General features: G+C 53.3%; 1 protein-coding gene across 1 annotated transcript; it reads right to left on the bottom strand.

The window, feature by feature from the left end:
• Positions 1–210: 210 nt before the first annotated feature.
• LOC140390135 (uncharacterized) lies at positions 211–4,277 on the bottom strand. The gene is made up of 2 exons (XM_072475067.1): positions 3,764–4,277; positions 211–3,035 (listed from the first exon to the last, which is right to left on the bottom strand). The coding sequence occupies exon 2, from the start codon at positions 2,576–2,578 to the stop codon at positions 743–745; it is 1,836 nt and encodes a 611-aa protein (XP_072331168.1). The 5' UTR covers positions 2,579–3,035; positions 3,764–4,277; the 3' UTR covers positions 211–742.
• Positions 4,278–16,243: the final 11,966 nt, after the last annotated feature.

The raw sequence follows: 16,243 nt of genomic DNA, 5'->3' as shown, positions 1-16,243 counted from the left end.
GACTTCATCATTGACATCATAGTACCTCAGCACTGACATTATCATCACTCATTGTTTGATGTGAGTGAAAGCTGCTTCTTCTGTGCCCCAACACCACTGAACATCCTTTGCAGTGAGTTTGTATAGAAATTCATACTCTGATGACAGACTGGCAAGAACTTGGTGAGGTGGTCCCCGTGTGGGTTCATTGATGTTCCAGAAGGTCCAACAATTGTGTGAAGACTTTATTATTGAACTTACACCAATATCTCACATCCCAGACATACTTTATTATTGAACTTACACCAATATCTCACATCCCAGACATCAGAAAAAGCTTGAATGCAAACTTCACAATTGAATGGTTACCACCTTGTGTAAATGGAGGCAGTGGCATTGTCATTGCACCAGTAATCCAGAACCTGGGGTAATGTTCTGGGGACCCAGGTTCCAAGAATCCCACTATGATGGATGGTGAAATTTCAGATCCATAAATAGCTGGAATTAACAATGCTATTGATGACCAAGAAACCATTGTCGATTGTCGTAAAAACCCACATGGTTCACTAATGTCTTTTAGGGAATGAAATCTACCATCCTTAACTGCTCTGTTCTACATGTGACTCAATGTGGTTAACTCTGAACTTCCTCCTCAAGGGCAATTAGAGATGGGCAATAAACGTTGGCCCAGCCAGCGATGCTTACGTCCCATGTAAGAATAATAAATAAATGACTAGGAACAATTTGTTGTACTCATCACAATTCAATGGACTGTCGGCTGGACCAGGAGCTTTGAATATTTTGTGAAGGTTTTGTTGGGTACTTCCATGTGAATGCGTTGGTGTGCACGGAGGGTTCGAGACTGTGAGAATGATTTATCACACACCTCGCACGAGAATGGTTTCTCCCCTGTATGAATACTTTGGTGTAAGCGGAGGCTCGCAGGCCGTGAGAACGATTTGTCACACACCTCACATGTGAACGGTTTCTCCCCTGTGTGAATACGTTGGTGTGTGCGAAGGTGTGATGAATCGGAAAATGATTTGTCACAGACCTTGCACATAAATGGTTTTTCTCCTGTGTGAACACGTTGGTGTGTGCGGAGGTGCGTTGAATTGGAGAATGATTTGTAGCACATCTCACACATAAATGGTTTCTCCCCAGTGTGAATGCGTTGGTGTCGGCAGAGATACGATGAATCAGAGAATGATTTGTCGCACACATCGCACTTGAATGGTCTCTCCCCTGAGTGAATGCGTTGGTGTTTGCAGAAGTCTGATGACCATGCGAATGATTTGTCACACACCTCGCATGTGAATGGTTTCTCCCCAGTGTGAATGCGTTGGTGCATGCGGAGGTCTGTTGACTGTGAGAATGATTTGTCGCACACTTCACACATGAATGGTTTCTCACCTGTGTGAATGCGTTGGTGTCTGCAGAAGTCTGATGAACGCGTGAATGATTTGCTACACACCTCGCACGTGAATGGTTTCTCCCCAGTGTGAATGCGTTGGTGGACACGGAGCTCCGTTGACTGTGAGAATGATTTGTCACATACCTCACACACGAATGGTCTGTCCCCCGTGTGAATGCGTTGGTGTACAAGGAGGCTCGATGACCGCAAGAATGATTTGTTGCACTTTTCGCAAGTGAATGGTTTCTCCCCCGAGTGGGTCCCCTGGTGGATCAGGAGCTTTGATAACTGTGTGAAGCCTTTGTCACACATTTCACACTTGAATGGTCTCTTCCCAGTGTGAATGCTGTGGTGTGCACGGAGGTTTGTTAACTGTGAGAATGATTTGTCACACACCTCACATTGGAACGGTTTCTCCCCAGTGTGAATACGTTGGTGAACATGGAGGCTCTGAGACCGTGTGAATGATTTGTTACATACCATACATGTGAACGCTTTCTCCCCTGTGTGGACTGTCTGATGGAGCAGGAGTTTTGATGAATTTGAGAACGACTTGTTACACACCTCACACTTGAATGGTTTCTCCCCAGTGTGAATGCGTTGGTGTGTGCGGAGGTTTGAGTAGTCAGAGAATGACTTGTCACAGACCTCACATGTGAATGGTTTCTCCCTGGTGTGAATACGTTGGTGGACACGAAGAGTCGCTGACTGTGCAAATGATCTGTTGCACACTTCACACGTGAATGGTTTCTCTCCTGTATGAATGCGTTGGTGTGTGCGAAGGTTCGAGGAGTCAGAGAATGATTTGTCACAGACCTCACAAGTGAACGGTTTCTCCCTGGTGTGAATGTGTTGGTGTTCACACAGGGTCGATGACTGTGAGAATGATTTGTCACAGACCTCACATGTGAATGGTTTCTCCCCGGTGTGAATGCATTGATGTACACGGAGAGTTGCTGACTCTGTGAATGATTTGTTGCACACTTCACACGTGAATGGTTTTGCTCCTGCGTGAATCCTCCGGTGACTCTGGAGATTGGAGGAATCGGTGAAAGTCGCCTCACACCTGAACAGTTTCTCCCCCGTGTCAATCCTCTGATGAATCAGAATGCCTGGAAGAATCACAAAAGCTTCAGCAGATGCCTCACACTTGAATTGTTGCTCTTCCATGTGCTGCCTTTGCATATCAGTGGTTCTGAAAGGTGCACCTTGTGACTTCGGAGAAGTTGAGAGCCTGTGGAGCACTCCTCACACACCTCACGTAAGACCAGCCTCTCCCCTGTAGGAATGTCAGAGGTTCACGAGGCTTGGTGAATGGTTAAATGTCTCACTTGGAGTCCACTCACACTTCTCTCAGCCTCACCCTGATTGATTGCCCACAGCTGAACCTTCAGAAAGGTTGATTCTGATGGAAGGTTCCACACCACTGACCAGTTTCAGATCTGATGATATGTCTAAGTTCCCCTGACCCGACTGATTTATAGATGATCGTTTCACTGTCCAATGTTCTCGGTGTTGAGCAATGCTGCGAAGAGACTGGGTGTCTTCCCACAGTTGTGCAGTTGCTCCTTGGGTGATGCTCAGGATCTATCTGCGCTGTCTATCCTCTCTGTATTCTCTGGTGTAGTACGGTGCAATCCTTCTGTAAAACAGGAAAAGAAAACATAATTTCCCCCAACTCCCTCTATTCCTTTGCTGGAGGATCTGACACCTCCGTTGGAGACTGTTCCACAGTGAATGTCAGTTTGATATTCCTGTGTGGGAATGAGATTCAATTTCTTTCTTTTTATTCACTTGACTGTCACACGTCCTCTGCTTCCAGCAGGGATACTGAATAGTGACCAGGAGCAAGACAACGTGGCTACTTTCTTTCCCCCAACCAGACCACATCTTCCCAGACACGGTGAGAGCAATAGAAAAGACAGTCGGGCGGAGTGTAAAACAGGCTATCAATTCAGTATGAGCTTGTGCTGTGCTGGCAAAGACCAGTTTTACCCTTTAGAGTATGTGTTCAATATAAAAACACTCAGGAGAAATGTTAATTCAATGGAGATTTTGAAATTTCTACCCTTAATCTTCCAAAATTATTTGAAGAAAACACACTGGGCAGAAAGTCCTGGAAGCTGAGGAAAATATTGCTTCAGTGCAGCTGATTGAAGGGTTCTGGTTTATCTTGGGAAATTAGATACACTGCACTCGCTCAGACTGCACATCTAAATTCAGCTCTCACACACAGCACTGGGCTAAACTATTAAATCCAAGGCCAAGTTTCTGGGAAAGGCCGAGGCTTTCAGGTAAAATCTTTAAAGAAGACATTGAAAGATGTCTCAATAAATGTTTCTCTGCCTCTCCCAGATAATTACACCTCACCTTCTCATATTCAGAAATGATCCATCAACAAAACTCAGCCTGTAAATCAGAAGGGAAATGCTTCCAATAAACACCCTCAATATCCAACACAGCCAATCAAACAGCTCAGCACAAAGCACCGAGTAAACAGGTCTCTGAGCTGGATCTTCTCACACAGCATAAGGGGCATTTGCACACCTGACTGCCCACAGGATAGTCAGACTGCCTGAACATTAGTGTGGATATTGTGCAATGTAATTCTTCTAAATTCTGCTCCTTCACTCACCATCTCCTGACTTGGTTTGGAGTCCCTACAGGAAGTGAAGCAGCTGTGGTAGAGGAAGAGGAGAGAATGGGCAGAGTGGGTGGGCTCTCTGATTGACGTCTCTCACAGACAATCCAAATATTTCTGCAGTAACAGGACTTTCCTGAAGTTTGGGAAACTGACCGGGGAAACGGAGGCGACTTTGAGCAGCAGCTCAGGTGGGGATTTAAACTTGTCATTGTCCCATCTGAATAAAACCTCACTTATTGCAGCTGCTTCTCAGTTCTCTGGGTAAATGTTTGACAGAGATTTCTAGTGTGGGAACAGCTTTCTTCATCCGAGGAGGGTTTCAAACTGACAACATCAGTGTTGGATGTATAGCCTCAGATGTGCTTGACAGGAGATCAGGGGCGAAATTATCCGTTAGCGGCGGAAAGTCCGCCGATCGGCACAAAACGGCACAAATCCGACTTGCGTCACGTCGGAAAAATGGGTCGATAGTCTCCGGCCCGAAATGGGCTAGCAGCGACGTAACGGGATCCGCGCTTGCGCAGTGGTTCACGCCGTGCAGCGTCATACGCGCTGCACGCCGTGACGGCTCATAAGGCCGCGCTGCTCCCCCCCACCCGACCGAACATCCGACCGCAACACCCGACTGGATGGCTGGCCGTCGCTCAGCCCCGAGGTTCGAATCACGCGATGTGGAGGTGCTCCTGGAAGCGGTGGAGCAGAAGAGGGACACCCTGTATCCCGGGCACGGCCGCAGAGTTGCCCCACGCCACAGCCGGCGTCTGTGGAGGGAAGTGGCAGAGGCCGTCACCGCTGTGGCCCTGACACCACGGACAGGCACCCAGTGCCACAAGAGGGTGAACGACCTCGTCAGAGCAGGCAGGTTGAGCCTCCCCATATCCCCCCCTCCCCATATCCCCCCTCCCCCATATCCCCCCTCCCCCATATCCCCCCTCCCCCATATCCCCCCTCCCCCATATCCCCCCCTCCCCATATCCCCCCTCCCCCATATCCCCCCTCCCCCATATCCCCCCTCCCCCATATCCCCCCTCCCCATATCCCCCTCCCCCATATCCCCCTCCCCCATATCCCCCCTCCCCCATATCCCCCCTCCCCATATCCCCCCTCCCCCATATCCCCCCTCCCCCATATCCCCCCTCCCCCATATCCCCCCTCCCCCATACCCCCCCTCCCCCATATCCCCCCTCCCCCATATCCCCCTCCCCATATCCCCCCTCCCCCATACCCCCACTCCCCCATATCCCCCTCCCCATATCCCCCCTCCCCCATATCCCCCCTCCCCCATATCCCCCCTCCCCCATATCCCCAAGTGAATCCAGCCCTAACCTTAACCTCTGCAATGCACGCGCAACCGATGGCGTGCATTCATATACCTGCCTAACACTGTTGCCTTTTACCCCTGCCCCCCCCCCCACAGGAGAAGCGCGCACACAACAATAGGGAGCATGTGAGGACTGGAGGAGGGCCCGCTGATGAGAGGCCACTGACCGTACACGAGGAAAGGGCCCTGGAACTGGCTGGCGGACCTGAGGACCGGGAGGTTGCTGATGCAGAGGTCGGGGGCGTACTAGCGAGTGAGCCACCGACAGCCCGTCCCCATATCCCCCCCCCCCTATATCCCCCTCCCCCGTATCACCTGATCACTGCCTGATGTCTAACCATGCATGCTTCATTGTGTATCGCAGGACCAAACGTCCAGGCACCCATCCCCGCAGATGCAGACCGCCCGCAGGATGCCCCTCGGAGACCACAGGAGACGGAGAGACCCGCACCCTCCAGCATGCGACGCCCGCAGGATGCCCCTCGGAGACCACAGGAGACAGAGAGACCCGCACCCTCCAGCATGCGACGCCCGCAGGATGCCCCTCGGAGACCACGGGAGACGGAGAGACCCGGACCCTCCAGCATGCGACGCCCGCAGGATGCCCCTCGGAGACCACGGGAGACGGAGAGACCCGGACCCTCCAGCATGCGACGCCCGCAGGATGCCCCTCGCACACCACGGGAGACGGAGAGACCTGGAGCAACAGGGAGACGACATCCCCGACACGTGTGGGAGCGACCACCCAGCGACGAGGGGGGCAGCCACAGGCCCCCGTCACATCCGACCCAGGACACCACTACCCAGGACACCACTACCCAGGACACCACTACCCAGGACACCACTACCCAGGACACCCCTACCCGGGACAGCACTACCCAGGAAGACGAAATACCGGACAGTGACTCAGAGTGGATGGGTGGAGACGAACCCCCACCCCAAAGTGCCATGGACTCAGAGTGGGACGAAGAGCACGACACAACGCCACTGCTGTCACCAACACCCTCCACCATCGCAGAAACACTCACCACGGTTGGGCACTTTAGTGATGAGGCGTCTGGTACACTCACTGGTGCGCACAACACAGCCGTCCCGGTACAGCAGGTGGAGGTAGGAGCAGCAGAGGGACCGGGCGGTCGGAGGGCAGCCCAGCCCAAGCGAACATCTGCCGCCCAGATGGATCCCGGGTTCCTGCAGTTACCACACTCACACATAGATCCGATGCAACCACCGACCTGGAGACGAGCGAAGAGGGTGACGGGCGGCTTGCGGCGGCTGCGGTCGCAGGTGGAGGAGTCCACCCGCGCCCAGGAGCTGGGAGTGGTGCCGGTCATGCGTGCCACCCAGGCCGACACCGCACGGGTGGCGTCCGTGGTGGAGGCAATGGGTGCGACGGTGTCAGACATGGGGAACGGTTTGCGAGGCCTGGGGCCTTCCGTGCAGGCGGCGTCTGTGGCCCAGGAAATGGCTGCCCTCTCACAGGAGGCCATGAGCCAGTGCCAGCGCCAGATGGCAGAGGCGCTCAACGCCATAGCCCAGTCTCAGCAGGCCATGGCTCAGTCTCTCCAGGCCATGGCCCAGTCTCAGCAGGCCATGGCCCAGTCTCTGCAGGCCATCGCTGAGGGCATCGGCGCCAGTGGCCATGTGCGAGCCGGCGTCGCACTGTCACAGACAGGGTTTGCCAACCCCCTGGGCTCCATGGCTGCAAACCTGCAGACCCCTGTCGATACCAGCACGGGCCTCCAGGACTGGCAGCGCCAGATGTCGGGGGGGGGCGTCGGATGGCCAGTCCGTTCGCATCCCCCACCCATGTAGAGGCCTGGGGGCCATCGGGCACCCCGAGGGAGGAGGAGGTGGTGTGGTCCGTCCCGGCTCCCTTTGTAGGGGCGGTCCCGGTACACCGCGACACCTCGGACTCCCCCCCTTCCGTTCCAGGTGCATCGGGTGGGCAACGGGCAGGACAGGCTGGCAGCTCGCCATCCCAGTCGCCCGGGCCGCAGCCTGGCCCATCTAGGCCAGGACGCCCCAGGAAACGGCCGCCAAAGGGATCCAGTGTCAGAGGGCAGGAATCACAGGAGTCCACCTCCAGTTCTGCTGTACCGTCTGGGGAACCATGTAGACGCAGTCAAAGGGCCCGTAAGGCCAAACAATTAGACACTGAGTAAGTTGGCACGGGTGCAGGGCACAGATGGGTTTTAGGGGCTAGGGCACGTGCACAAACTCCTTTGGTTATTAAAGTCAATGTTACACCTACCGAAGCTGCCTTTGTGCTCTGTCCAAAGTGTGCGGGGGTGTCATGTACGTTGAGCGCAAGTGTGTGTGTGAGGGGTGGTCTTACCTCAGCCCCAGGTGAGTCTGCCCCCTTCCCCCTGGGCCGCCATCAACATCCCCCGGGCAGAGGACGGGACCGTGCGCTGCAGTGTCACAGCCGCATGCAGGGATGGTCCGGGTGGATGGTGGTACTGTGGCCCTGGGTCAGACATAGTCCAACGATGTACAGCCAGGTGCTCATCGCAGGGCGGGTTGTCATCATCCTCCATGGCCTGCGATAGACACGCGTCCACCCGCAACTGTGTGAGCCCGGCCCGTTGTGCCGCAGGTAGATCGGCAATTGGGGGGGGGGGGGGGGTGGTGTGCATGCGGGTGGGGTGGGTGGGGTTGGGGAGGGGGGTGAGGGTGCTGGGTGGGTGGATGGGTGGGGGGTGTGGGTGGTCGGCTGTTGCCATGGTGTGCGGTCTGTGGCCATACTATCCGATTCCCACGCCCATCTAGTCAGTGAAGCGGGCGTCTATCAGTCTGTCCCGTGCCCGCTGGGCCAGCCGGTAACGGTGGACAGCCACCCGCCTGTGTCTACCCCGTCTGCCCTGACCATTGCCCCCATCCCCCTCATCTGGGGAGGACTGGGCCTCTTCCTGCTGCTCCTCCACTCCGCCCTCCTCTGCCTGCGGCACATCGCCCCTCTGCTGGGCTATGTTATGCAGGACGCAGCACACCACAATGATGCGGCCGACCCTATCTGACCGATACTGGAGGGCGCCCCCAGAGAGGTCCAGGCACCTGAAACGCATCTTCAACACGCCAAAGCACCTCTCGACCACTCCCCTTGTCGCTACATGGGCATCATTGTAGCGGTTCTCCGCCTCATTGCGTGGCCTCCGTATAGGCGTCATCAGCCACGATCGCAATGGGTAGCCCCTGTCGCCCAGCAACCAGCCCCTCAGCCGGGGATGGCGTCCCTCGTACATGCCGGGGATGGATGACCGCGACAACACGAATGAGTCGTGTACACTGCCTGGGTGACGGGCGCAGACGTGCAGGATCATCATGCGGTGGTCGCAGACCACCTGTACGTTCATCGAATAGGTCCCCTTCCTATTAGTGAACACGGCCCTGTTATCTGCAGGTGGCCGCACGGCGACGTACATCCCATCGATCGCGCCCTGGACCATGGGGAACCCGGCCACGGCAGAGAAGCCCACGGCCCGGGCATCTTGGCTGGCCCGGTCCACGGGGAAGCGGATGTAGCGGTGCGCCATGGCATATAGGGCATCTGTCACTGCCCGGATGCACCGGTGCACCGATGTCTGCGATATGCCGGACAGGTCCCCACTCGGTGCCTGGAATGACCCCGTTGCATAAAAGTTCAGGGCCACCGTAACCTTGACGGACACGGGGAGAGGGTGTCCCCCGCCAGTGGCACGCAGTGACAGGTGTGCCAGCAGGTGGCAGATGTGTGCCACGGTTTCCCGGCTCATCCGGAGTCTCCTCCTGCATTCCCGGTCCGTGAGGTCCTGGTATGACTGCCGGGGCCGGTACACACGGGGCGCCCTCGGGTGCCTCCGTTGCCGTGGGGCCGCGACGTCCTCCTCCCCCTCCTCGTCCTGTCGGTCAGGTGTCCCTCCAGCCTGGGCGGCTGCCGCCTGCCCCTCTGCGGCAGCCTGCGCCGCCTCTCTGGCACGCTCCTCCTCCTCCTCCTCCTCATCCAGGGCAACATAGACATGAGCGACTGCCACCACGGCGGCCAACATCGCTGGATGATCTGAAAACATGACGGCCTGGTGGGGGGGGAGGGGAACGACGACATGTCATCATTGCCCATATCCCCTCCTCCCCCCAGCCAGGTGGCATGGACCGCATGGGTCCAACTGTTGGAGGCTGGCACCTGGCCAGGTGGACCAACTCACTTGCCCTCCCATCCCATCCCCCTCCTCGGCACGGACCCCCCCCCCCAACCTCCACCCCAGCACGGACCCCCCCCCCAACCTCCACCCCGGCACGGCACGGACCCCCCCCCAACCTCCACCCCGGCACGGCACGGACCCCCCCCAACCTCCACCCCGGCACGGACCCCCCCCCAACCTCACCCCGGCACGGACCCCCCCCCGCAACCTCCACCCCAGCACGGACCCCCCCCCAACCTCCACCCCAGCACGGACCCCCCCCCCAACCTCCACCCCGGCACGGACCCCCCATCCACCTCCCCGGCACGGACCCCCTCCCGGCACTCCCCCGGAGCCCAGCCTACTCTAACCACCCCCCCCCTCCCCCCCCCCCCCCCCGGCCGCACACACACACACACACACACAACCCGAGACACACCTCTCCTCACGCATTCAGACTGCGGCCACGCCATTGCCTGCCCAGAGCCAACCCCCCAGGCCATCACTCACCTCCACGCTGGTCGGCGTGAGCCTGGAGCACCGGGTCACGCCGATGAAAAGGAGGTTTAATTTACGTCGACGTGAACGGTCATCACGTCGACGGGACTTCGGCCCATCCGGAAGGGAGAATATCGGCAGGCCGAAAATCGGCTGCCTCGCGCAGACCCATGACATTCTCCGCGGCAGCGGCGACATTAACGCCCCGCCGACTTTTCTCCCTTCGGAGACTTCGGCAACCGGCGGGATTCACGGCGGCCAACGGCCATTCTCCGACCCTCTGGGGGGTCGGAGAATGACGCCCCAGATGTGGAAGGCCCACAGCATCCAAGGCAGCGTTGCTATAGAGCGATGGGATCAGCACATGTACAGGAGAGCGAGGCACAGGAGAAAGGCGTTCTGTTGGAGAGAGGCGTGTTAGAGGTGAAAATATTCACACAAAGGCCTGAGGATGAGTAAAGATAGTTTATTATATCAGAATTCTGGGAGAATGGCCTGAGGCTCCACAGCACTCTTTCTCACTTGAGCTAAGGCTCACATGGGTTAATATACAGATTCAAGGGGCGGAATTAGTTGTATTCTCATTTACATTCACGTCACAATTCATTACATGCAGTCAATCAATTTTCTTAGCATCCCAGTTATCACATATATGGTTAAAGTGGGTGTTGTCTTACCCGCCGCTATCTTCATACAGAAGTTATTCAAAACTAACACAAGGATATGTCCTGTCTCCAGCTGGGGACCTTGATCTATTATGGATACATTGCATTCCTTGATCTGTGAAGTTGTTATCAGCAGCTGTTGAGATACTCCCTGTAAGTACCCACGCTTGGTTCTCATGAGGTAGTTTACACCGTTTGTAACTTATTGTTCAGGAAAGTGGCTAGTTCGGCCATTTTGTGTCTTTAGTATTGTTTTAATAGCTAACAGCCATTTTGTGTCCTTTCTGATATTAACAAGCATTGTGTATACACTATCTATTTCTACAAATTGCCTCTTCTAAAGAGGCATCTCAGCCAATGAATACCTTTTGTCTCATCAGAACTATTCAAAAGTAATTTAGGAGCACAAATGTAGTTACAGAGCCACCTATAATTTATATCATAGTCCAGTATCAGAAAATGGCCCCCAACAGGGGCACAAGCCAAATAGTGCATAATATAAAGTGGGAGGGGAAAGTGAGCCAATGCTTGGTGAATAACTCTGAGAATGGAGTGTCTTTGAGTGTGACTGTACCTGGGGAGTAACCTTTACTTGGGAATGACTGTCAAGCTTAGATTTACTGCAGGGCAGCTAAAATATAAATAACATAAGTGACATTTTGACATTGGAACTTGGGGAGTGATAGTTAAAATTGGCTGCTGGACTGTAACAAAAGAGCCGCTCAACATCTAACCCAGCGTCTGATGAAATGTCATCTCAGACTGAAACTCTCCACAGATGCTGCCTGACCTGCTGAGTATTTCCAGCATTATTTGTTTTGATTCTAGATTTTAAAGCACAGAAACAGACCATTCAGCCCACCTTCTTTCTCCCATTAAACTGCGAGATGTGCGGCAAATGATTCTCACAGTTATTAACACCCCTCAACCACATTCCCACTGGGGAGAAACTATTCACCTGTGAGGTGTGTGACAAATCATTCTTGAAAGCTTGGAGCCTGTTTGCACCAACAGTAAAAAGTCTTACAACACCAGGTTCAAGTCCAATCGGATTATATCCAAACTCCTGTATACTATTTAATTTGCTTTATCCATGAGTATTTATCTTGCTGGATCTGACAACAAATTAAACAGTTATTAAATTGAAATTTAAAAAGTTATTTAATTAAAATTTTAAAAATAACTTAAATCAACTTAAAAATAGTAATTTAAATCAACTGAAAATAGTTATTTAAGTGAGATTTAAAAATGAAAAAATAGTAATTCAAATACTTGAAAATAGTAATTTAAATCTAATTAAAACTAGTAACACCACAAATATTCAAATATAGCACAGTCTGCCTTTCAGCCAATCAGGTCACAGTCTCCTGTGACGTCACTTTACCGGGAGTTTTTTTCAATTCTGAAATAAGCAAACAGACAAGCAGCTGTCCCACCCACAGCGCAGTGTCCCGCGCAGGTCCGCCCCTCTCTGCTCAGCCTCGAGCCTGGCGCTGCCTTTATCCTCTCCCCTGCAGCAGTGTCCCGCGCAGGTCCGCTCCTCTCTGCTCCCGGAAGGTGTGACACCCAGGTACCGTTTTTTAATCCCACCTTTCTGCATCCAGCCCACAGCCCTGTAGCTTAGAACACTTAAGGTGCAGAGTCCAAGTACTTTTTAAAAGATTTTAGGGTCTCTGCCTCGGGCAGCGAATACCAGACACTCACTACCTTCTGCATAAAAATGTATGTGGTGAATGTATTTTATCAATAATCCACCATTGGTATCTGTGCTATGCTGTTGCCCTTGTATTTGTATCTGTGCTATGCTGTTGCCCTTGTGGGCTCCACCTATGGGCCATTGTGTGGCATTATCCATAAGGGAACATGTTGGGGCCTACATGGGCTCCGCCCATGGCTCCTCCCCTTGAAGGGAGGTATAAAGAGCAGTCGACCTGTAGGCGGTTCTCAGTGTTAGATCAGCCGCAGGCAGGCACTGTTCTAGTTGATTAAAGCCACAGTTTATTTCTACTCTTGTCTCGAGTGAATTGATGGTCGCATCAATGTACTTCCTCATTTCTTCTCCACACCTTCTGCCACTTATCTTGAATCTGTGTCCTCTGATTCTAGAATTCTCTTCCAAGGGAATCAATTTTATCCTGTCTCTTCCCCTCATAATTTTGTAGACCTCAGTCAAGTCACCCCTCAGCCTTCTTTGTTCCAAGGAATATAACCCCAACCTATCCAATCTCTCCTCATAGCTACACATTTCTAGCCCTGGCAACATTCTTGTAAACCTCCTCTGTACACTCTCCAGAGAAATTATGTCCTTCCTGTAATATGGTGATGACAACTGCACATAGTACTCCAGTGTTTTATACAATTCCAACATTATATGCTTTATTTTATATTCTATACCTCTGCCAATGAAGGAGAGCATTCCATATGTCTTCCTTACAACCTTGTGTACTTGAACTGCTGCCTTCAGGGACCTGTGTACTTGTGTGCCAAGATCTCTCACTTCAACTACTCCTCTTAGTATATTCCCATTTATTGTGTACTCCCTATAACTGACCTCCTAAATACATAACCTCACACTGCTCTGTGTTAAAATACATCTGCTACTTTACTGCCCACTCCACCAATCCATCCATATCATTTTGGAGATTATAGCTATCCTCTACACTATCGGCCAATCTTTGTGTCATCTGCAAATTTACCAATCGTGCCCGCGATTCACATCCAAATCATTAATATATAACACAAACACCAAGCCCTGTGGAACACCAATTGAAACAACTTTCTATTCACAAACGCATCCAGCGATCATTACCCTTTGTTTCCCAACTTTTTATCCAGTTGCCACATTACCCTTTATCCCACAGGCATTTACTTTTTTGACCAATCTGCCATGTGGGACCTTGTCAAACACCTTGTTAAATCCATGCACACAACATGCACTGCACTACTTTCATCAACCCTTGTCACTTCCGCAAAGAACTAAATAAAATTTGTGAGGTAAGACCTTCCTGTAACAAATCCATGCTGACTATCCCTGACTAGTCCATGCCTTTCTACGTGACACTTAATCTCTATCTGTCCGGATTGATTCTACTAATTTGCCCACCACCGACATAAGACTAACGGGCCTATAATTGTTTAGCATTTCCTTTGATCCCTTTTTAACAATGGAACCACGTTTGCATTTCTCCAGTCCTCTGCTACCACCCCTGTATCTAGTGAGAATTGGAAAATCATCCTCTTTTTAAAAAAAATATATTTTTTATTCAATTTTAGCAAAGTTTCAACAAACCCCCCCCTTACAGAAAAAAGAAAAGCATAAAACACACAGATCAACATCGTACACTTATATCGCGAATTCCTCAAATGTACAACCCCCCCCATGAAACAATAACAAACACCTACCCTCCCTCCCGCCCCCCCCCTGGGCTGCTGCTGCTGCTGACCACCTCCTAACATTCCGCTAGAAAGTCTAGGAACGGTTGCCATCGCCTGAAGAACCCTTGCACAGACCCTCGCGAGGCAAACCTTACCCCCTCCAATTTAATAAACCCTGCCATGTCGCTGATCCAGGCTTCTACGCTTGGGGGCTTCGCATCCTTCCACTGTAGCAGAATCCTCCGCCGGGCTACCAGGGACGCAAAGGCCAGAATACCGGCCTCTTTCGCCTCCTGCACTCCCGGCTCGTCATATACCCCAAATAATGCTAACCCCCAGCTTGGCTTGACCCGGGTGTTCACCAACTTAGACACAGTCCTCGCAATGCCCCTCCAAAACCCATCCAGCGCCGGACACGCCCAGAATATATGGGCGTGGTTTGCTGGGCTCCCCGAGCACCTCACACACCTGTCCTCTACCCCAAAAAACCTACTCAACCTCGCCCCTGTCATATGCGCTCTGTGAAGAACCTTAAATTGTATCAGGCTAAGCCTGGCGCAAGAGGAGGAAGAATTAACCCTACCCAGGGCATCAGCCCACAGACCCTCATCTATCTCCTCCCCAAGCTCCTCCTCCCATTTACCCTTTAGCTCCTCCACCGAGGTCTCCTCCTCTTCGCGCATCTCCTGATAGACCGCCGAGACCTTGCCTCCTCCAACCCACACCCCTGAGAGCACCCTATCTTGAATCTTACGTGCTGGAAGCAGCGGAAATTCCCTCACCTGCTGTCTTACGAACGCCCTCACCTGCATGTACCTGAAGGCGTTTCCGGGGGGGCAGCCCAAATTTCTCCTCCAGCGCCCCAAGGCTCGCAAACGTCCCATCTATAAACAGGCCCCCCATCCTTCTAATACCTGCCCTGTGCCAGCTCAGGAACCCCCCATCCATTCTCCCTGGGACAAACCGATGGTTCCCTCGGATCGGGGACCAAACCAAGGCCTCTACCTCACCCCTGTGGCACCTCCATTGCCCCCAAATTTTCAGAGTCGCCGCCACCACCGGACTCATGGTGTACCTTGTCGACGGGAGCGGCAGCTTGCCGTCACCAGCGCTCTCAGACTCGTGCCCACACAGGACGCCATCTCCAGCCTCTTCCACGCCGCCCCCTCCCCCTCCACCTCAATTATCCATTTATGGATCATCGCCACATTGGCAGCCCAGTAGTACCCACATAGATTGGGCAATGCTAGCCCTCCTCTGTCCCTGCGACACTCCAGAAACACCCTTTTTACCCTCGGGGCCTTATTCGCCCACATGAATTCCATGATGCTCCTGGTGACCCGTTTAAAAAAGGCCTGAGGGATCAGGATGGGAAGGCACTGGAACACAAATAGGAACCTCGGAAGGACCGTGATTTTTACCGACTGCACCCTACCCGCCAACGACAGTGGCAACATAACCCACCTTTTAAACTAATCCTCCATCCACCAGCTGCGTCAAATTGAGCTTGTGCAGGACCCCCCAACACCTAGCCACCTGGATCCCCAGGTACCAAAAGCTCCTTTCCGCCCTCTTCAGCGGAAGCTCGTCTATCTCCCTTCCCTGGTCTCCTGGGTGTATCACAAAGAGCTCACTCTTCCCTACGTTAAGCTTATATCCGGAAAAGTCCCCAAACTCCCTGAGGATCCGCATAATCTCCGGCATCCCCTCCACTGGGTCCGCCACATATAATAACAGGTCATCGGCATACAGCGACACCCGGTGTTCCTCTCCCCCCCCCCCCCCCCCCCCCCCCTCCCCGAACCAGTCCCCTCCAGTTCCTGGACTCCCTCAGTGCCATGGCCAAAGGCTCAATTGCCAATGCGAACGACAAGGGGGATAGGGGACACCCCTGTCTCGCCCCCGGTACAGCCGAAAGTATTCCGACCTCCGCCGGTTCGTGGCCCACTCGCCACCGGGGCTTCATAAAGTAGCCTAACCCAACTGATAAACTCCTCCCCGAACTCAAACCTCCTCAGCACTTCCCAAAGATACTCCCACTCCACCCTATTGAAGGCCTTCTCCGCGTCCATAGCCGCCACTACCTCCGCTTCCCCCTCCACTGCAGGCATCATAATCACATTGAGGACCCTCCGCTCATTGGTGTTCAACTGCCTACCCTTCACAAATCCCATCTGGTCCTCGTGA

The sequence above is a fragment of the Scyliorhinus torazame genome, chromosome 14 (assembly GCF_047496885.1).
Source record: "Scyliorhinus torazame isolate Kashiwa2021f chromosome 14, sScyTor2.1, whole genome shotgun sequence".
In the NCBI taxonomy this organism is placed as follows: Eukaryota; Metazoa; Chordata; class Chondrichthyes; order Carcharhiniformes; family Scyliorhinidae; genus Scyliorhinus; species Scyliorhinus torazame.
This window is presented reverse-complemented; position numbering and strand designations above follow the sequence as displayed.

Coding starts and splice junctions, on each gene's coding strand:
- LOC140390135 (XM_072475067.1), bottom strand. CDS start 2,578: ATGCAAAGGCAGCACATGGAAGAGCAACAATTCAAGTGTGAGGCATCT.